The sequence below is a fragment of the Oryx dammah genome, unplaced genomic scaffold, assembly GCF_014754425.2.
Source record: "Oryx dammah isolate SB20612 unplaced genomic scaffold, SCBI_Odam_1.1 HiC_scaffold_2, whole genome shotgun sequence".
In the NCBI taxonomy this organism is placed as follows: Eukaryota; Metazoa; Chordata; class Mammalia; order Artiodactyla; family Bovidae; genus Oryx; species Oryx dammah.
In genome coordinates, this window is record NW_024070186.1 from 91,926,893 (window position 1) to 91,949,985 (window position 23,093).

Genomic DNA, 23,093 nt, shown 5'->3' on the forward strand with positions numbered 1-23,093 from the left:
GGGTTTAGGGAGTGGAGGAAATGAGGAGAGGTTGGTAAAGAGGACAGATTTTCTAAGATGAATGAGGTCTGAGAATCTGATGTAAAACATGGTGGTTATAGTTGATAACACTATTGACCTAAATGTTCTCACCAGAAGAAGAAGAGAAGAAAGAAAAGTGTGAGGTGATGAATATGTTAATTAACTAGATGATAAGTATACTTTCACAATGTGTATGTATATAAAATCACCACTGTGTTCATTTAGTATGTCTTAGAATTTTGTCAGTTAAACCTCAAGAAATGGGGGTAAGAATGTTTAGTCCCGACATGAGTATAGGCATGTAGGTCAATGCAGTACAATTGAATGTCTAGAAATAAATCTTTATGGTCAGATGACCTTTGACAAGGGTTCCAGGGCAGTTCAATGGGGAAACAGTAGTTTTTTAACAAATTATATTTGGGCAACTGGATATCCATATGCAAAAGAATGAAGCTGGACCCCTACCTCTCACACCATATACACAAATTAACTCAAAATGTATAGGCCTAGAGCCAAGATTGTAAAACTCTTAGAAAGAAACATAGGTGTAAATGATTTTTTTTTAGATACAAAACCAAAAGCACAAGTGACAATGGAAAAAATGTATATATAGAACTCCATCAAAATTTAAAAATTTGTTTCCCGAAGGCTACCATCCAGAAAATTAAAAGACAATACACAGAATGTTGTTGATAAGGAATTTGTATCTAGAATAAGGAACTCTTACAATTCAACCATAAAAAGACAGCCCAAGAGAAAAATGGGCAAAAGATCTGAATTAACATTTCTCTAAAGAAGACATATAGGTGACCAGTGAGGACACACACAAAAAGATGCTCAACGTTGTTGGTCATTAGGGAAACACAAGTCAGATCCACAGTGAGTACTAGGTCATATTTATTAGGGTGGCCAAGATACAGACCCACAATGACTAGTATTGGAAAGACCCACAATGACTGGTATTGGTACTGTGTGTGCTTAGTTTTTCAGTTGTGTCTGACTCTTTGCAACCTTATGGGCTGTAGCCTACCAGGCTTCTCTGTCATGGGATTCTCTAGGCAAGATTACTGGAGTGCCCTGCCCTCCTCCAGGGGATCTTCCCAACCCAGGGATTCAATCTGCGTCTCCTGCATTGCAGGTGGAATCTTTACCCTCTGAGCCACCTGGGAACCCTTAGCAAAGGATGTGGAGAAGTTGAAACTTTGATACATTGCTCGAGGGATTGTAAAATGGTATAAACAAAAAATGGTTTTGCAGTTCCTCAAAATAATAGGGTTACCACACAACCCAGCAATTTCCTTCATAGGAATTTAAAAAATAAAAACATTTATTTACAAAACAACTTGTATATAAAGGTTTGTGCAGTATTATTTATAGCCAAAAAAGTATAAACATTTTAATTGTCCATCAGCTGATGAATGGAAAGTGTCAAATACAGACACTATCACAGAAAATATCAAACACAAAAGAACACATGTTATTGTGATTCCATTTATATGAAATGTCCAGAATAAATAAGCAGATCTGTAGAGACAGAAAGTAGATTAGTGGTTGTCAATAATTGGGGAGAGTAGAAATGGAAGTGACTGCTCATGGGTTCAGGGTTTAATTTGGGGATGATGAACATGTTCTGAAATCAGATAGCAGTTGATGGTTGTACAGCACTGAATATACTAAAAAAGAAGGAAGTTCTGTAGAGGGGTGTAAATCTCAAAGCTTTGTTTTTTAAGACAAGCTTGAAGACATCTACTTGCAGAACTTCCGATAAGGGTGTGTTGCTGTTTCCACCATATTTTAAGAAAGTCAGTAAACTGACCATAGCTTTGCAAAGCACTCAGATCCAGTTAAGTGACAGGTGGCACAGGGGTAAATAGAGTAAATCATGGACACACAAAGGGACCCTCCTGTACTAGTTTAGGCTGAATAAATACTTTAGCCAAAAGTATTTATTCAAATACTTTTGAATAATTTATTCAGATACTTTTGTTGTATTCAAAATAACGTGACAGCTTGATGTTCTTTTCTTCACTGATATTCCTAATGGGATTTTAATGACTGTGCTGCTGCTGCTGCTATAGCTTTGGGGGTGGGTTTGGGGGGTTCCTTGCCTTTTGGAAATCAGAGGAAAACCCTGAGAAAGAAACATTGCAAACCTCACAAAAAAATCCTTATACCAAAATCTCACTCATTTATTATAGGAGAGGTCGATAGAAACTGTAAAATCTGCATGTAAGTGTCTGCCTGCAATGTGGGAGACCCAGGTTCGATTCCTAGGTTGGGAAGATCCCCTGGAGACGGAAATGGCAACCAACTCCAGTACTCTCGCCTGGAAAATCCCATGGGTTGGAGGACCTGGTAGGCTACAGTCCATGGGTTGCAAGGAGTCGGACACGACTGAGCGACTTCACTTGTCTTGTTTTGATGGTTAAGTATTTTAGCTACCTACCTATAGTGTATTTAAAAAGTTTAAAACCTGTAGCTTGTAGGGATATACCAGAGAGCATAATATATTATATCAGTCCTTTGGAAGTGAAAATGTGGTGATTCCAGGAATGTCAGTAGAGTACTGATATTTTGAAATAGAGTAGCTCAGTGACATGTTTTCTGGTTTTCACATTGTCACATTTACGATATAGACAGTCAACCTGACAGTTATCCAATTTAAATAAACATTTATTTTATGCAGAAATCCCTCTTGCCTCTGTTATACAATTTTTTTATCTGCTTATTTTAAAAGCTTTGATTGAATTCATTATGGCCATGTATCTGTTCAGTCTTTCAGGGTACATCACATTAACAGCATGTTGATTTAGTGAACCATTTGGGCCTATTTGCCCTCAAGGAGTTCAGAGACTTATTGAGGGGAGGTAAGGCAGGTCTGACCCCAGAAGTCCGATCAGAGTACAGAGGCAGAAGTATGCTATTTGGAGAGAATCCTATCTGGAAAGATGTCATTTAAGAGGAAATTCTTGAACTGAATCTTGAAACATGCAAAGATACTCACCATTGAGAGAAAGGAAGGGAATGGAGGGTGTACGTGCTAATTTGGACAAGGATGCTTAGTGAAGTCAGGTCTATTGTGTGTTACTTTATGGTTCGAGCCTAAAGTTCTGAATGGTGGGGATAGTGTATAAGTTTACCAGAAGGCTGGAGCTGTGGGCAGTGGCCAGAACACTTTAGCCTGTAAGCACTTGGAAGCCACTGAAGGATTTTAAGCAGAGGAGTAACAAAGATTTCTAATAGAATCTCTTTGGCTTCACGTTTGTTTTAAAGGCCACACATGCAGTTCTATTGCTGAAGTTTGGCGACCTCTGGTGTTGGGCTATTAAAACGCAAAGCTGTGAAAGAAGTGTATTTCAGAGCTTTTGTCAGATGATTCTTGGCTTTATTTCTTTGAAGACATGAATCGTAATTCATCACTTGATATTTATTGGTGTCTAGATAAACTTGAAGCTAAATGAATGAAAAAAAATGGTACAACAAATGTGATGGGACTGCATACAAATGAAATAATTGATTTAATCGTAAAAGATGAACAACTTCCCAAAGGGTTGTGACAGGCTAATCTCTGATCTTTGAGTCTTTGCACCACCTACCCCGCTTGATGTTCTCAGAGAGTAGACTTAAAAAATGCTTTTTTGCAATAAATGGAAAGATCCTATTCTAATTAGCAGATAACTCAGAGCAGATAACTCTTTCCAATAGTGTGATTATTTTGAACATCCCCCTCCTTTTACTATGTAAGAGATACCATAATTATAGAAATGTACGTAAAACTATTATGTGCAGTTTCATTTCTTTTAAGTAGTGGGCACTCAGTTTTTAGGAAGTCCAGAAATAATCATTATTTTTTAAATGCACCTTTAGTCTTAAAAGTTTCTGGGGAAAATCTGATCTTCCATCTCTTAAAATTTGAGGGAACCCTGAGACTTGTTTTGTGTCTGAAGTGTTAAGGTCCATGTCAAACATTCATTTTTTTTTTTTTAATCTGTAAAATGGAAAAGTTTAAGTATATGATTTCAGGGTTTCTAAATATAAATCAGCTGAAATAAATCAAGTATAAATATACTCTGAACCTAGTAGAAGCTTAATATATAAAAGATACACTCAGAAGCAGAAATGGGATAGTTGGCTTGTTTTTTGTTGTTGTAGTTTATTATTGATTGCAGATTATGATGCATTCAGAACATTTGCTCTTCATAATCTTTCACTTGTTAACCTTTAAGACTTTAATGTTGCCATTCATCCATTATCTAATCCTTATTCTCTGTCAACACTCAACTGATAATAGTTACCCAAATCATGCTATTTCCTACCTCATATCTAGAGTGTATAGAATGTGCATCTGATTCATTTGCTTCCTAGATTCCTTAAGTAAAATTAGCTCTTGTCTCTCCTTCCAGCATCCTTTCCTGAATCTTTTCCTTACTCCAGTTCATTGTAGCACTTTCACCTCATAGATCTCTGTGGTTATTTTGTTGTACTGATCTTGGCTATTTGAAGTTGATTTATAATGTACAGGGGTTCTCTGTTGGCTCAGATGGTAAAGAATCTGCCTGCAATGCAGGAGACGCAGATTCAGTCCCTGAGATGGGAAGATCCCTTGAAGAAGGGAATGGTTACCCACTCCAGTGGGTATTCTTGCCTGGAGAATTCTATGGATAGAGGAGCCTGGAGGGCTACAGTCCATGGGGTCGCAAAGAGTCGGATATGACTGAGCAACTAACTATAATGTACAAGTCTTTCTGCCCTATAGTTCCTTGAGCAAGGGCACTCAGTAAATATTTTTATTGAGTGGAGTGACTTAGACTGAAAAAAATTTTTTAATGCCTTTCAATTATGTCTTACCTTTGCATCCTTACATTCCTTTGCATCTTAACTCACATCTTTGCTTTCTTAAAGACTGTGTGTACTGTATATAAAATAATTCTGATTTTAAGATTTGGCAGACTCTAATACTTTTAATGCTAGCCTTAAAATAGCAACAGAAGAAAGATAAACATGGTTGTATTTAGTATAGTAATGGCATCACGAATTATGTAATGGTCTGTTTTTTACTTTTTAAATTAATTTCATAGTGGTGTAGTTTACATACAATAAAATATAACAGTTTTAAGTGTACAGTTTAATGAGTTTTGACAAACATATCTACTATCCTGGTCAAGATTTAGAACATTTCCGTCATCCCCAAACATGTTCTTGTGTACAGCCTAGGGTAACCAGGCTGTACAATGGTTACAATGTCTCAGATTGCCCAAGACTGAGGGCTCTGCCAGGATAGTCCAGGTAAGCTGGGACAGTTGGTCACCCTGTTTGTGTACCTTTGCAGTCTCCCATCTTTTGTTTCAGGTTACCATTAGTCCGCTTTCTGTCACTGCAGGTTAGTTTTTCCTATTCTAGAATTTCATATGAATGGAATCATGTTGTGTGTGTGTGTGTGTGTGTGTGTTTTGTATCTGGCTTTTTTAGTTCAACATCATGTTTTTGTGATTTATCCATCTTTGTATTACCTATTCTAAGACTTGTTTATCCATTTACCTGTGGATTAGTATTTGACTTGTTTTTGTTTTGGCTGTTATGAGTAAATCTTCTCTTTTTGTTTGAACAAACCTGTGTTTACATTTCTCTTCAATAAAGAACAGGACTGAAATTCCTGTCATATGATAAATGTGTGTAAACTTTGTAAGAAATCATCAAACTGTTTTCCAGAGCAGTTTCACTGTTCTGTACTTCCACCAGCAGTGTATGAGAGTTTCAGTGTTTTACATTTTCATCAACATACAGTATTTATAATAATTTTAAATTTAGTCTTAAACTTGCTTTTATCATTAGGAAATGTCCCTCTTTATTTTTGTTTAATTTCCTTGTACTGAAGTCTACAATTTTCTGATATTGCATTGAGTCTGATAATTTTTGCCTTTAATTGGAGTGTTTGGACCATTTACATTCAGTGTAATTATTAATATGGTTGAGTTTAAATATTTCACCTTAGTAATTGTCTTCTTTTTGTTGTTTGTTTCTTCCTCTCCCTTTTTACTGCTATCTTATCGCTTATAATGAGTGTTTTTCATTTTCCCTGTCGGCTTTTTAAGCTATATTGATTGCCATGTTACATTTTTTAAAATTTGTTCTAAGATTGAACATAGGCATCCTACTCCATCAGATACAGTCTACAAATATACCACAGTATACAAATATACCACTTTGCATGTAAAGTAAGAACCTTACAATAGCATATTTCCATTTCCCCTTCCTGTCCATTGTGCTCTTATTGTCATACATTTTACTTCTATAATACTTTATTTTGCTTTAAACACTGTTTTCTTCTAAACCAGTTTAAAAGCAAGGGGGAGATTCATGATGATGTTTGGTAGAAACCAATGCAATACTGTAAAGCAATTATCCTTCAATTAAAAATAAATAAAAAACAAATGAATACAATAGTGACCAACTCAAAAAAATAAAAGCAAAAGGAAAATGTCATACCTGTAGTCCATATTTATAATTTTTGGTGGTCTTTATTCCTTAGTGTAGATAGGAATGACCATTTGTTTTCTTTCATCCTAAAGTATTTTCTTGTAGTGAAAATCGGGAGACAAACTCTCTTAGCTTTTGTTTGCTTAACAATGTCTTGTTTTATTTTTTTCACTGTTTCAAGGAGAGAAGTAGCCCTGAGTTTTATTATGTGGTTTTATTGATGGAGAGAACTGGAAATCAAGACATCTTGGTTCTGTTCCCATCATTCTTTTGAAGGATATTTTTACTGGATATGGAATTTCTTGGTTTCCAGTTTCTCATTTCTTTCTTTCTTCCTTTTTTCTTTTCTTTTCTTTTTTTTTTTTGAGAGAGGTCTCTATTTTCTGCTGGCTTGCATTGTTTCTGATAAGTTGGCTGTTATTAGTGTTGACTGTATAAAATGTATCTCTTTGCTTTGGTAAAAACTTTCCCTTTATCAGTGGCTTTTATTCTGTTTGGGTTTCATGGCATTTTCATCAAATTTGGGAAAATGCTGGCCACTATTTCTTCAAATATTTTTTTGACATCTGTTCCCCCAAGCCCCTTCTTAGACTCCAGTCCATGTACCTATGTTTTTCTAGCTTGTTGTACCTACATGCTTCAGCTTTGATTGTTTCTGTTGTTTTGTTTTGTTTTTTAAGTTCACTGATTGTCTTCTGTGATGTCTCATCTATTGTTAGACCTCCAGGAAAATTTTAACTTTACATATCATACTTTTCAACTGTGCAGTTACTGTATTTCTTTTTTAATCCTCTGTTTGTCTCCTCATTATAATAGCTGTTTTATGCCCTCATTTGTCAATTCTGCCGTCTGTCATTTTTGTACCTATATTTGTTGACCAGTTCCCTACTCCCTTCTTTTTGAATCATATTTACCTTCTCCATTAAAGAATATTTTGTCAGTCAGTTTTCTAATTGTTTTACTGTAAAAAGTAATTCTAATATCAGTTACTTAGCAGTTACTAAAAAGAGATGTCTTTTTTTAAAATAATGCAACCCTTTGCATGATATTCCAGACTTATTGAGCTACTGATGCCAACTTATACAGAATTATACTTTATTATTTAAGGCTTTTAGTTAGCACAATATTTATATACAAAGCAATTCTATAACAAGGATGTTCTACAACTTAGGCCTTGAGTTTAAAAATTCTAGGCAATAGATTACTTACAATGTGCACATCCATAGGACTTCCTGACAGTTAACATTCCAATCAAAATTCTACATGTGAAATAATCACATGTGCTACAGTAGTGGAAGTGACTAGTAATAGAGGCTCCCTGGCCCACAAAGTCTAAGGTATTTACTTTCTGGCCCTTAAAAAAAGTTGGCTAATCCCTGGATCTCCCATCTACTTTTCATCTCTATTAGCTAGCCTGGGGAGAATGTGCTTTTCAAGATGACAAGAAAAAGAATAGAAAAATTATTACAATAGTTGTATATTTGACAGGAGAAATTAAACATAAAACAGACAGCTACATTGGAATTTCACTTTGTTCATCTAATAGCTCTAGTGATTCAAGGTCATGTGACTGTAACAGTAATAAGATACCCTTTGCCATTTTGTGGTGATATGCTAGTTTATTTGGTTAATTGCTTTTAAGTGAATATATCAGTTATTCCATTTACTAGATATTAATAGTAATTAAGTTTCTTAAAAGTCATAAATATCCTCAGTTTAAAGATAAAGAACACAAACTCTGACCACCAATCAGAAGTATAATTAAGAATCTCTTTTGTATCATAACTATTCATCAAAGCAGATAATCTCCCATTGTGATAAAAGATTTTTCCACATCCATGCACAGGTATATATTGAGTGAGAATTCTAGGTATATAAAAAATGCTTAGATGAAAAGGTCAGAAATACTGAACCTTAGTTAATTATATATATACTAACATAATTAAATGTCTGCAACTGATACTCAGATGCATTAGAAAATAAAGTGGATGATATATGCATGGAGGAGTGGAAATGTGATGAAACAAATGTAGTATTGAAAAATATTAGAGAATTGGCAGTATAAAGGGAGGACATTTTCACTGTTTTAAAAAAGATGCAGCTTTTTTCATATGTGAAATTTTTCACATATAAAATTTGGGATAAATGTTTAGATCTAAGTGGCTGTGAGACAGTTTAGGGAGAATATGGGAGTGACTTCACATAAGCACACATATAGTATACTTTCTTACTTTCACATAAAATAAATTATTATATGTTTATTTAATCAAACCTTGTGTGCATGTCATGTGTTTCTCAGCTGTTTGTTGTATATTTCACAGATTTACTTCCACCAGGAATATTCTTAGGTTATAATAAAAAGCATATACAAATTGAAACATTCACTTCAAAGAGCATCCTGCCTTTTTCATTATACAATATTGTGTATTTTCCATTATGCAATATGGAAAAGTCAGCCAAATAGCTGATAAATTCATATATCTATGTTCATACAGTAAAAAGATGGATTTACTGATGGTATATATACAACCCCTCATTTCTTTTGGCATTTTTACCAGCTTGTAGGGAGTTAGGACTGTGCCTTGTGCTAACAAAGTGCTGAATAAATAAGGGGAGACTGCACAAAAAATACTGATTTGAGAGTGGGCATTTCTTAAGTGTCATTATTATTTATTGTGAAATATATCATAATACAAAAATATATAAAAACGTATTAAGTTTAAAGCATAATAATAAAGTGACTATCCATGTAAGTACCACTCATACTAAGAATTAGAATTAGAGAACTACTTATGCCCACCCCAGTCATAGTCCCTCCTCCTCCATTATTTCTAGTAAGCTAAATAATCTATACTTGATTTTTCTAGTGAATATTCCCATGCTTTTGATTTAGTTTAACTGTGTAAACTAAAGGATTCCCTGGTAACTCAGCTGGTAAAGAATCTACCTGCAATGCAGGAGACCCCAGTTCAATTCCTGGATTGGGAAGATCTCCTGGAGAAGGGATAGGCTACCCACTGCAGTATTCTTGGGCTTTCCTAGTGGCTCAGCTGGTTAAAGAATCTGCCTGCAGTGTGGGAGATATGGGTCTGATCCCTGGGTTGGGACGATCCCCTGGAGAAGGGAACGGCTACCTTCTCCAGTGTTCTGGCCTGGAGAATTCCATGGACTGTATGGAATTCATGGATTCGCAAAGAGTCAGACATGGCTGAGCAACTTTCACTTCACTTCCCTTTCACTTTCATGTAAATTAAAACATAGTTTAGTGTTTCCAGTTTTTAAACTTTACATAAAGCTATTATTGAGTGAAAATTCACCACTGTGTGAAATTCATCCAATAAGGTATATGTTTCTCTAGTTCATTTATTTTCGTTGCTAGTTAGTATATCATTGTATGACTATGCCACACTTTATTTATTAATTCCACTTTTGGATTTTTGCTTTTGCCTGCAGTGTTGTATTATTACAGACTGTGTGTGTGCTCAGTCGCTTCAGTTGAGTCCTACGCTTTGTGACTCCGTGGACCTTAGCCACGGGGCTCCTCTGTCCATGGTGTTTTCCTGGGAAGAATACTAGAGTGGGTTGCCATGCCCTCCTCCAGGGAATCTTCCTGACCCAGGAATCAAACCCACGTTTCCTGTGTCTCCTTCATTGCAGGCAGATTCTTTACTGCTTCAGCCATCAGGGAAGCCCCTATTATAGACTAATATATATTATAAAGAGTTTCTCTAGATCAGAGTATATGTCTTAAAATGAAATTAGTGGATTGTAGCATCACTAAAAGTATGCATTTTAAATACTCATTTTTTAACATTGCTGTTGTTTTTCTTTAGCATTTAAAAAAATCCAGTGGAGTTGGATTTGGAAGGCAGAATTATCAATAAGTTCACTCTCTCTTCTTTTTCACTCTTTCCCCTTTTTCCCATACATGTACACATACACACCCTTCATCAAGAGTCCAATTTAGAAAATAAGGGCTAGCTTTATTATTTAAAATTAAAACTTTTACTTTTCATATTTTAAATATAGATAGCTCCTAACTTAGAAATACCTGATAGCTACAGTTACAAAGACCAGATATTTTCCTTCTCAATACTCTTTGCTTCTCTGTAAAGCTGGAATTCTACTACAGGAAGGAAAGGAAGTTGTATTATATTTATTACCCCTAATAATTTCCTAGTACCTCTTTGTAATACTTTGTTCCAGCTCCTCACAACCATGAATCTTCTTTCTGTCACTGTAGGCAGAAGTTCTAGAATTCTATATGAATTAAATTATACAGTACCTACTCAATCTAGCTTACGTTTTGTTTTCATATGAGTGTCTTTTGAAGAATAAAACTTAAAAAAATTTGCCTAAGTTCTGAAAGTTTTAATGAAGTCTAGAGAATTAGAAACAATAACAACAAACACCTGAAATTCTTAGTTTGCCGTTTGTTCACCACTGATCAAGTACTTTACATTCTGCTCCTCTGTGCAACTGTCCTTGAATTAAATGGATTAACATTTTATTTCAACAAATTTGTTTTATATTGGGTACTAGAGTTGTAAAGATACATAAGAAGTGTCATTTTTCTTCAAAGTACTTATTTTAGTACTTAATGTCTCTTCCTATCATCTGTCTTATGCAGTCAAATCCGTATACTTTCCTTCTTTTGGTGCCCAATACAGCTCTGGAGGTAATGAAGTGCTCAATATAACTTCATCTTGTATTATACTTTTTTGCACACAAATATGTAAGTTTCTCATAGTTAATATCTCTCTTGTTCTTAGTATTCTTCATATAGTTCCTAGTACACAGGGATATTCACTTAATATTCAGTGATTAAATGGAATTATTGATGACCATGTTTGACTAAGTTTCTCCTAATTAGCTTTTTGATAATAAAACCTTTGATTTACTTTACTAATGAATAAATGAATAAAAGATACTCTCACTTCAGATGCCATCACAATACATTGTTTTTCTAGACAGAACGAAGATGCCTGATTTTTAGTTGAGTGTTTTTGAGTGACCTTTCTTATACAAACTTGATGACTGTTACCATAACAGTCTGTATACTACCTATAGCTTGGGTCCTCTAGTCAGAAATTGAAGTTTTTTAATAAAGTCTGCTCTGTTTAATGAGTTACATATTTTATAACTTCGGAATTCCTTTTTCCAGTGAAACTAGTACATTAAAACATAAAGACTATATTTATAAGTATATAGAAAATTACGGCAATAACTTTCTTTCTTTATCTAGGTCCTGGGGACACCAACAAGGGAGCAAATTAGAGAAATGAACCCAAACTACACGGAATTCAAATTCCCTCAAATTAAGGCACATCCTTGGACTAAGGTGAGTCAAAAAGAGTTTTTTAAAAAATACATTAACCAGTAGTTAATTAGAAGTTGGATTTCTCATTGTTCTTGAACTAAATAAACTATTTTGAGACTAGGTGGCTATAAGAATACAAAGTACAACAGGACTTCTGCATGTAAAAATAATTGGATAATTATACATCAGTGTTTCACTGATTGTAAATAGCTTCATTCCCATTGATTTCCTGTAGAAAGTTTCCAATCTGGGTTTTTATTTGTAAGATGAGGACAGTACATATGCATAGTATTCAAATAAAGAATTTCGTTAAGTGTAGGATCTTACATATAAATTTTTACTCTTTAAAATTCAGAAGTAATTTCTTTACATAGTTAGAGGTACTTACATATGTTCAGTATCATATAGCATTCAGTATCACATATATTTTTATTCTTTTTAAACTGCTAATATATAGATTATATTTTGTGTTCTTCTCTTGTTTACTTTCCTGTTGGTGTTTTGGGAGCAAGAGTAAAATGAAGATTTAATCTCATGAATAGTATACATTGAAAGCAGTTGATATACTCACAGGATTTCACTAGCCATTGGAAAAGCCTAACTTCAACTTTTAGTTGGAGCCAATTCTAAGAGCATAAGTACTAACTTACGAGAAGACTTTATTTTTTGTTTTGATAGTTAAGTGAAATGATTGTAGAGAGATTTTATTAAAAAGTTATTTTCATGGCTGATTTGTGAGATTTTATGCAGAGGGGAAAAAAAATCTCAATAAGGTTTATAGCTAGAGTGACTCTCTTGTTTTATAGATTCTGAAACTAGCTAAACATGCCAAATGACTTATCCATGTTTCCATATGTGACTGACAAAGTCAGGATTAAGCTTCTTCTCTGTGTGTATATGTGTGGATACCAAGTTTTTTAACCTTCTAGTTACGTGCCATCTATATATCCCCCTTCCCAATTTATTCTTATATTTCATTATATATTTTGTGGGTTGGAAATATTCAACTTTTTAATACATATTTCAATCAGGGATCTTGTATATTTAAAAATGTACATAGAACAGTTTGTTTTGAACACTGACAAGTTCATTTAGTTGGTTATATATCTTTTATAATAAGAGGTAAAGTAATTTAAGTGAAATAATTTACATTTCCAGATTCAAAGTAGGTCTCTTGCTAAGTTGTATTATTCAAGTTTCTTTACTTCAAGTTATCAAATATCTTCACGTCTCTTCACTTCAGAAAATCCTCTTATTACCAATTATTCATTATTTAGAAACAAAGACCTCAGTAATAATTTTACTGCCAGAATTATAAGTTTTAGCTTTCACTGACCAAGACATTGCTCTCTCCCCCACCCTCTTTTTAAGTTTTCAGTAAACACTAAATGTTCTGAGATAAGTCATTCTTTGGTCTTGGTATTTAAAGTTTATTTTGAATCTGAGTCAGAAGATATTTAGGTTCTCTCACTAAACTCAGAGAATCATAGGTGCCCTATTTGGATTTAGAATCCGAGCTGCAGTTTGAATCCACAAAGTTATTCCAAGTTACACTGTAATAAGTGATTTGTTGTATACTATGATTTCAGCCATGTTAAAGAAGAACAAGAAGCAAAGAGAATTCTGTGTATTGAATTAATACAGGGAAGTATTCAAAAATGCTAATGGTAGTTTGAATAAGAAGAGTATAGGTGATTTTATCTTCTTTGTTCTGCATTTCCATATTTTTTTTTTAATAAGCATGTTATTTTAAGGTAGAAAGAAAAGTAAAATTCTTTTTGGTCAAATCTGTTCTAAGTATTCATCCTGTGTATAGAGTTTCTAAGTAATACAATGCTGAAATGAGGTCATGAGATCTTATTTAGTAGTCCTTGTCCTCGTTTTCTTTTTAAATCAAGACTGCCACCAGTATTAGTGTGTGTCATATTCTGTACTTTTTCCCCTTGATTATATCTCTTCAAGTATTAGCCAGGATGGAATGTCAGGAATGATTCATTATAATTACCATGCAAGCAATAGAAGATTAATGGTGAATTTGCATGCTTTACATCTTTTACCCTTGTGAATTCCAGATGTTTCTATATCTTACACTGATGCTTTTCCAACTTGAATAATATACACAAAGCCCTTTTGTTTTATTTAGACTTCCATTCTTGTACCATATATAGAATAATAATTCAATTCTCCCCCCTATTTTGTGTCTTCAAACTCTTGTGAATTCTCACTCATATATGTGCCATAATTTGGTTCTCACTTGGTACAAATGCATTTATTATATAATAGGACACTTACATTAATTTCTCATTAGTGCACACCATTAGGTTGCTGTTACTGTGGTTGTAAACACAAAACCAAATTCAGACATAGAAATTCCATGGCAGTACTCTGTCTTGCAGATGATCCAGAATATATTTACATTGATTATTAAGAGTAGATTATTGTCAAAATAAGAATACAAAATTTTAAATTTCTAGAGGAAAGTCTCCCCTACTTTGTGATAGTGAATGTCAGCTTGAGAAGTACTCTTTTATGCTAGGCAGCCAGTGGAGTTTTTGTGTTTTTTTTTTTTAACGTACATCATGTTGTTCTCTAAAGGAAAAAGCTTTTTGCCTTTGGAAGGCAGGTAAACGGGAGTCTGGAAACAAAATCTGCTTTGCCTTTATCGAAGTCTTCTGTTAAAACCTACTTTAGCCCCATTTGCTGAAACCCTTTTTTTTACCATGTTATAGTGTAGTACCACTATATCCTCAGAACTGAGAGCTCCTGTTCTCAAAAAAAGTAGGCAGACAAAAAGTTGAAGGGAGAAAATGTCTTCCTTGGAAGCATTGAGTGAGTGTATTCAGATGTATAAGAAAGATAGCAAACAGAAGAACAAAACAATGAAATAATCCTAGTGTGATATATTGCAGGGATCTTGAGAATTCAGAAATCCAGTAAGATACTCTTGACTATTACCTAATAGCCAGAACAACCTAATTCATTGAATAAGCATTTGTGGCTTAAGTTGGGAAGGAAATATATATATATATATATATATATATACACTAATGTTTTGAAAAGGGGACCAGTATTGAGAGTGATGGTGGGGAAAATAAATACTTGCTTTTTGGTGTATGTTATACAGTTAAAAGAATAAAAGCCAGATGGGACACAAAAGGAAATGATAGCAAAAGCAAATTGAGAATTACATAGAGGTGGAGGTTGGTTGGAAGATGAGAAGAAGCTGAAATTCTGCATTTGGTACATGGAGATTTGGGTAAATGACAGTCTATTTAGGTATGAAGTAAAGATCTAGTATAAGCATTGCTCCCATTCTTTGTGCCTCATGTTATTTTTTGCTTTTGTAGGAAAGCAGTTAGCTGTTGTGTCTTTTCTTCAGGTTCTTTTGAAAACAAATATGCATATAGAGGATTTATCTTCTCTATCTCCACTGCCCTGACTTTAGCCCAACATCATATCATAGAATTGCTGAAACAACCTCCTACCTCCTGATTTCCCTCCTTTATATCTTTCACATCCTTAATGCTGTCAGAGTCATCTTCCTTAAAGCACATGTGATATTGTCTCTCCTGTTTGAAATTTTCTGATTCCTCTTTGCCTATAGGAAAAATTTTATGTGCCATACCTATAATGAGAAGAGTGCTTATATGTCCCAATTTATGTTTGCCCAGTATGATTATTTAATGGCATGTTCTTCACACTCTTCACTGTCCCAGTTTGGGTGATTATCCAGTCACTCTCTTCCTAATTATTTCTCCTTCTCTTTCCAGAAAAATGAGAGATTTAGTTCTTTGTCCTGGTCTTAACCTTTCCTGAGGCATTAGTCAGTTAAACCTAATCTTTCCCAAGTTCTCCAGCTCCCTCACCCTTAAATGCATGTAATTAGGCAGTGAATTTAAAAGTTTAGTGTTTGGTTAGGATAGATTAAGGATTTCTAATAAGGTTAACATTGTAATGGTTGTATATGTTTATTCTCTATTTTGAGTATCTGATTGTGCTAACTTTTTGTTAAAGTCAAAGCAGATAGTCCCCTATATTATTCCAGTATTAAATAATCCTGTGACGTCAGTTAGATCAGCAGTACCCAGCCGTTTTGGCACCTGGGACTGGTTTCAGAGAAGACTATGGATCAGGGGTGGGATGGTTTCAGAATGATTCAGACGCATTACATTTACTGTGCAGTTTATTTCTATTATTACATCAGCTCCACCTCAGATCATCAGGCATTACATCTTGGAGGTTGGTGACCCCTGAGTTAGGTAACACAGATGTTGTATGCTCTTTCAGAGTAATGAAATTCATATCTAGTTAGTAGAGGAAGGAGATTAGAATCCCAAGGGCCTTGGTTTCTTTCGATTGACTGAGTACTGTTTAATAACTTAGCTACATGTGAGAGTGTTGTCCTGCTCACTTTGAAGGGATCATGCAGTCATGCTAAATTTCTTGATCTGATCAAACTGTTCTCCTGATTGTTCCCTGGAAAAGCCACATTCATTTCTACCTCTTACTAGTGAACACTTAAGAGTGTTGTTCTTTCTCTGTGCTTACTAAGTCTTGACCTTTGTCAAGGCTTCAGATCTCCTTCTCCCACAAAACATCTAATTATCCAAGCCCTTATGTGATTATTCCTACCATATAACTCCTGTAGTACCTTCCAAGTCATACCGTATATGTACCATAGCAGCTTCTCATTTCTCTTTTGTTAATAATAAAATGAATATGTTACCTCAAAATGTTTGTTGCTGAGGTTTGGGTATACATGATTAATAGCTAATTGTCCGTAGGATATGTAGGGACCTTAGGTCATTGATTTAAATATCCCAGAAAGCATTATCCACAAAAATCAATCCTTACATACTTGATTTCTTAGAACACAGTCCACATGCTGTGAAGTGAGTGAATACTAGTGTTTATAACTAGCTAACAGAGTAAGCAAAAAATTGAGGTCATTTCAGCCATCAAAGGAATCAGACTAGCTGAATTAGTTATTACATGTATTATTCGCTATGCTTAAAGCTAAACCAAAAGGTGCACTATAATTTCTTTAAATGACTTTCTTCATAATGTTTTTTCCTGAGTCTTTGACTAGAAGATGAATTTTCATTTGGTAAACTTACCTGTTTTAACTAGTTTCACCCATTACCAAAAATACGTTCAAAGGGTCTTGGTGCTGCTGCTGCTAAGTCATTTCAGTTGTGTCCAGCTCTGTGCGACCCCATAGATGGCAGCCCACCAGGCTCCCCCGTCCCTGTGATTCTCCAGGCAAGAATACTGGAGTGGGTTGCCATTTCCTTCTCCAATACATGAAAGTGTAAAGTGAAAGTGAAGTCGCTCAGTCGTGTCCAACTCTTAGCAACCCCATGGACTATAGCCCACCAGGCTCCTCCATCCATGGAGTTTTCCAGGCAAGAGTACTGGAGTGGGGTGCCATTGCCTTCTCCTCAAAAGGTCTTAGCACAAAGCAAAAATCCCTGTCAAACATTTTGTTGTTGTTGTTTTGCTGATCCACTCTACTTTTCTGGCCTTTCTGCCTTGTTTTGCTCATGTATTCCAGAAAGCATGAAACTATGTTGGGGATTTCTGTTGGTTCCTAAGTTTCTCATTTTTCTGTTTTGTCTGCTGTTCAGGTAATCAATTTCAATATTACTATTCAACCCATCTGCCTACTGATCTCAACTAGTACATTATCACTTGTCTCATAAATACACTGTGTTCCCTACTGAATTTTCTACCTCCATCTTCATTAGTGCTAGAATAATCACTTCTTCTCTAACATCTATTTTGCTATGTGAATAGACCTCCTCACTTTTCTGTTTATACTGGCTTTACCCTACTTCTTCGGAAACTATTGCACATTAAAATCCAACTACTAAGGTGGTGAATCCATCCATATGTGAGAAGAATAAGGTAAAAAAGAAAGAATGGATCACTTGTGGGGAGCAGAGGATAGGGTTGAGGGTGAATTAAAAAAGAAAGAAAAAATTTGTGACTTAACATTTGTTCTTTAAAACACTTACCTCCTGTGTATCAGTGCTGTGCTAGACACCGTAAAGGATACAAAAAAAAATACACCTAAAATATTTAGTCTCCGTCTTTGAAACACTTAAGGGTGATATGTATCTGAGTCAGTTGAAGCAAGTACTGAATAATAACCATATCCTTGATTATGTGCGGTTGGTGTTCCAAGGTGTTTCACGTACTATAGGTATCATAGGGAGGATCTTCAGTGTGGGTGGTGGAGGGGAAAAGGGGCCTCCTTTAACGGCGATAGGACTGGTGGATGAGGCTGGGTCCTGTGGACAGTCTAGATTTGCTTGCATGCATGTGTGCTCAGTTGCTTAATCGTGTCAGACTCTCTGTGACCCCATGGACTAGAGCCCACCAGGCTCCTCTGTCCATGGAATTTGCCAGGCGAGGATACTGGAGTGGGTTACCATTTCCTGCTCTATGGGATCTTCCCGACCCAGGGGTCAAACCCACGTCTCTTGTGTCTCCTCCATTAACAGGTGGATTCTTTACACCTGGGAAGCCCTTGGGTTTGCTTAGGTGCTGCTAAAGTTAGGAATTGTTGTATCTTAGATAAGGAGGTATGGATGAAAAGGAAATATTTCTATATTCTTAGGAAGATCAACCTGATTATAGTAACACCATTTTATGAACAATGAAAGATTAAATTGGATAAGTAGACATTTGGTAAATCACACTTCTGTAGTATTTTATGAGCAAATGAGATTAGAGGGAGGAATTTGTGGCATAGTTTAATGCTGATACTAACATTATATTTCTTATGTGTATTTTAATTAGTGAAGCTAAAATTTATTGAATTGTGGCTAAGGAAAGGATGTTTGTGTTTCTTATGAATTATGTGCTGTACATGAGCACTTCAGTAGACTTAAATTCTTTTCTTAGTTAATTAACTCGGTTAATTAACTAGTCAGCAAATCCATGACATTGTCTCACTTTTAGTCCTGCATATAGCCTTACAAATTGCAAGTAATTTTATATACTGGGGTTGCTCTTCAGAAGTATTCATGGTTTATCAGTTTTTAACATTGAATGCTTGTATATTTTGTGTATGACCAGCAAACAGTGTCTGTACTGAACATTTATCACAATGAAAACTTGAAGAGGAATAGCTGTTTGAGCTACTGAACAAGGCACAGTACTTGTTCTCCATTCTACTTAGATTAATTATCATTGCCCCATAGGCATTTTTACATTGCTCTGGTTGGCTGTTTAATACAGTGGAATTGTTGAGAGCTGATGCTATGAGAATCAACCATAAGCCTTGATGTGGTGTATAAATGGTAATTTTAAGGGGCTTAAGATTCAGTCATGACAGTTAGCTCCAGGTTGAAATTTGATGTTTGATGGCGAAAGTCTATTATAGGACATGTGAAGGAGAAAATGGCCTGTGTCCTTTCTGAGTTATCCAAATGCAAATTTATTTTGAATAATTCTTCCGTTAAGAACTCATTTGCATTTGTTCAGTACCACAGAGACTTTATTTTTGGGGGAAAAATTTTTTTTTCCTCCTAGTTTCTTCTCTAGACTAGTATTTGTGATAAGAGTTTGTTTCAATTTAAGAAAATGAGTTGCTGCACAGGTGAGGTAGAAGTTGAATCACCTAAAAGTTCATGTCAGTGTTTTGGTTCTTTTCAGTTTTTCTTTTCTCTTTTGTTTTCTTTCTTCCTTTTGTTTATTTCTTTATTTTTGCTTTGTTCTGTTTTGTTTTCTTTATTTACTTCTGGTTTTAGTTTTTACAGGGAGTGTTTTGGGCTGGCTCTTCATGGCCTTGCTAACATTCTTGGCTGGCCATATTTAGTCTGCGCACTAATTGTTAGTTGGCCCAGTTGAGTCTTACTTTGTGCTCTCATTTTTTTTAGTCTGGTTTTCTATTTTTGTCCACCTGGTTGTGTTTTAAGTTCATGAGAGATTTTTATCCTGATGGGCCGGATTTTAATCCGTGAACTAAATTTTAGTCTGCAGACTAAAAGTAATCCGCGGATTATTTATTTTTGCAAAATATTTAATTCCCCCACTGGAAACTATCCTAAAAGAATGTTAAATTCTCTTAGAATAGCCAAGGGAATTCACAGCTACTGGTGAGTTCTGCCATTTTTTGTTCTCAATACCTAGACATAATAGACCCTGCTACCTCCCTTTTGCATATTTGGCTCCGTTGTGCCTAGGTGTTGGTTTTTACTTACTGTGCATGTCACCTGTAACTGTGACTGTCCCTTAGTTGTATTGTTCATTGTATATATTTTTGTTTAGCTTTTGGTGGGTGAATTGGGCATATTTGCAGATGGAACTGTGTTGAATTTGTAGTGCTCAGAGGTACAGAATTTTTTTCAGTGAGTTTTTCCAAAAAGGAACGGGTATGAGGGGGCAAAGCCCACAGTAGAAAAAGTAAGTTTATACCCGCACTTCTGAGGTGATATGTCAGTTTCTTGAAGAGTCCTAAGATAATGAGAATGTCAGTAAATATCTTTTATCAGGGAAGTCAATCCAAAATGGAGAATAATCCGCGGTGGCCTGATCTTCTTAGCTCACACAAATTAAAAATACCTGGCTTGAAATCTATAAATTAAATAAATTTATCACTTTCCTCTCATCACTAATAATTTAGCAAAAATGTTTATACTGTGTTACTGGAATTCATTAATAGAGAAATATTAGCATATTGGGAACTCACATCTTGACAAGCAGGCTGATATGCCCCCTCCCAGCCATGTCAATGGACAATGAATCCAGGTCGTAGAAGACCAAACACTTTACTTTGGGAATTTTACTTCTAGATTTCATTTTGATTTTAACTTTTTTTGGTTTTATATTTTTTTAATAAATGCACTGGCATTGGAACATAATTAAATTAAAATTTAATTTCTTTACTGTGCCTCACCATTGCGCAATCAAATTTTTTTTGCATACACTGTGGTGAAATAATTTTTAAAACTTGGACTTGCTACTGTGCAGACTGATGTTTAAAGTTTATAACTGTATAAACATTTTCTATGTCCCCCCCTCCACACCATGGATTTCTTATAACATTGGATATATTTTTCCTTGCTGGACTATTCTCTTTTGGATTGACTTCCCCTGTTTGGATTATTTCACTGCATTCTCATCTTTAGGATTCGTCAGGAACAGGACATTTCACCTCAGGAGTGCGGGTATGTACTTAATTTTTTTTTCCCAAAATTTCAGGGCAGGTCGATAAAACTTGGGGGGGAAACTTTTTTGAAAAGCTGAGTTATTCATTCTTGAAATGAAATGATAAAAACAAAGTAGGTAGCTGTGTGGTATAGGTTTTGCTTGTAGTATATATTTAGACTCTCAGTTTCTTGAATGATTTATTGATAACTAAGCTGAAGTTTAGGAGTGGGGTTTGAAAAGTATTTTTACAAGAATAAATATTAACAAAACCCCACAGAACCCAAGATTTCGAGTGTTAAACAATTTGGTATGGAATGAAAAGCAGCAGAAACTTCATTATTAAAAGCCAAGTGACAGTAGTTACTGATTTCCTTTTCTTTAGATACAAAGATAATTCAGAAAACGTTTTTCTAGTTTGGCCTATAATTTTTGAAAGTTGCATGCTACCACACCTTGTCTTACAGTCAGAAATCTGGACTTTGGGTATGCTGGGATTTGACCCACATAATTTTCTTAACCTTTATCTGTATATTACAGAATCAAGGCTTTTCTCATCAGGAATCTCTCAAGGATTAGAAATAATAATGGGTACTTTTTTAAAAGGCAGGTTAAGTCTTGATTTTAATGTAGGTTCTTAAAATGAATTCTTATCCTTATTTTTCTAACTCTTTGATTCTGTGAGTTAGGGTTCCCTGGCAGAATAAGCTATTATGTGTCTTAGTACCAACATGGATGGTGACTTTTAGTCAGTGAGAAATCAAAAAAGACATGGATGATTTTCTTTTTAGTAATCAGACGTAAGCTTACAATAGTGGTTTATTGATAGATGTAACACAGAATTTTTTCATTTAAAATATACTCACTGTCCACCTACCCTACCTTTGAATGTTAAAAGATTCTTATTTCCACTTTTGGTGGTGGTACTTTTAATTCTACTTCTGTGCTCCCATTTTGGTCAGAGGCATTTTTATTAGACTAGCTAACAAAATAAATCCATATGCTGTCAAATAAATACAAACTTCCCTCAGGGGAAAGTCAGTAGTGCTTAGTATTTTCATAAAATTTTTTCTAAATATTTCCACTGATTATTTCCTTCTACATTTTGAGTTTGATTATGGTTCTGACTGGGAAGCAAGAGAGGGGGGAAATGACCACAAACAGTGAAAGATCTAAACATTTCAAATAATACAGTACGTTAGCTCCTTGACTGAGGCAAGTCAGGTTATTCAAAAGAATAAAGATAAAGCAGCTTGTAACTGTGGAGAGGGTTTTCTAACACAACCAAATAAATTAACTAAGATCTTTAATGTTCAGAAATAAATTTCTAATATCCTACTCAAGCCAAAATTTCTCAATTTCTAAGGAAAATATCTTTGTTAATAATAAACTTTGTTTCAGAATGAAAAAAGGATTTTCAGTGTAGAAAGTACTCTTATAAATAGTCTCATAATCGAATGAGTAGTAACCAGTTCTCCTGCTTTCAGCCTAGGTGGATAGCCAAATGTTATCTGAGTCTTTATCAGTAGGAAAATTAAGCCTCTCAGACACCTCTGTGCCTTGTCACAGTCCGCATGTCCTTTCCTCACTTGTAGGTCTCTTTCCCTCCATTTTTATGCATCTGTTTTCCTTTTTGTGTCTGTCAACTTCCGCCTTTGCCGCTACTAACCTTCTCTTTGAGTCTGTGTTCTTCTGTCAAGGGATATGTGTTTCATTTTTCTTTCATTTCAAAAGCTTTCTGCCAAGATGTTTATGTTTATTTCTGTTTTTCCCCTTCTGCTTTTATTCTTTAACTATCCATAATTTAGAACAAAGTATATTTTTCATAGTTCTGTGTATTTATTCGGAGTTTTAAGACATAGATGAGTAGAAAGCTTTCTGTTCCTTTAAATAAGTTTATTTATTTGCATTTTGCCTCATTATAGCTTTCAGTTTACTTTTTCTGTGAGTTAATGTTCTTAATGAAAAATAAGTTTCTCTATTCCTGATTAAAACCCTAGAATATTTATTCAAATGAGGGGTAAACTGGCCGTGTTAAGATAACAGCTACCTGAGAAAACAATTTTGGACATTTTGAGAAGTTCTGGATATTCAAGAATTTCTTCAAATAATAATAGAC

At 34.8% G+C, this 23,093-nt stretch overlaps 1 protein-coding gene across 6 annotated transcripts in view; it reads left to right on the forward strand.

Annotated features, from left to right (window-relative positions):
- The window catches only part of GSK3B (glycogen synthase kinase 3 beta), a 212,386-nt gene that overhangs the window by 155,449 nt on the left and 33,844 nt on the right, over positions 1-23,093 (forward strand). For 4 of the 6 annotated variants that reach the window (XM_040251038.1, XM_040251066.1, XM_040251056.1 and 1 more), the window contains exons 8-9: positions 11,744-11,839; positions 20,956-20,994. In XM_040251038.1, coding sequence (XP_040106972.1) covers positions 11,744-11,839; positions 20,956-20,994 — 135 coding nt within the window. The remainder of the gene's footprint in view (positions 1-11,743; positions 11,840-20,955; positions 20,995-23,093) is intronic. The other 2 variants (XM_040251047.1, XM_040251086.1) reach the window with 1 other exon arrangement.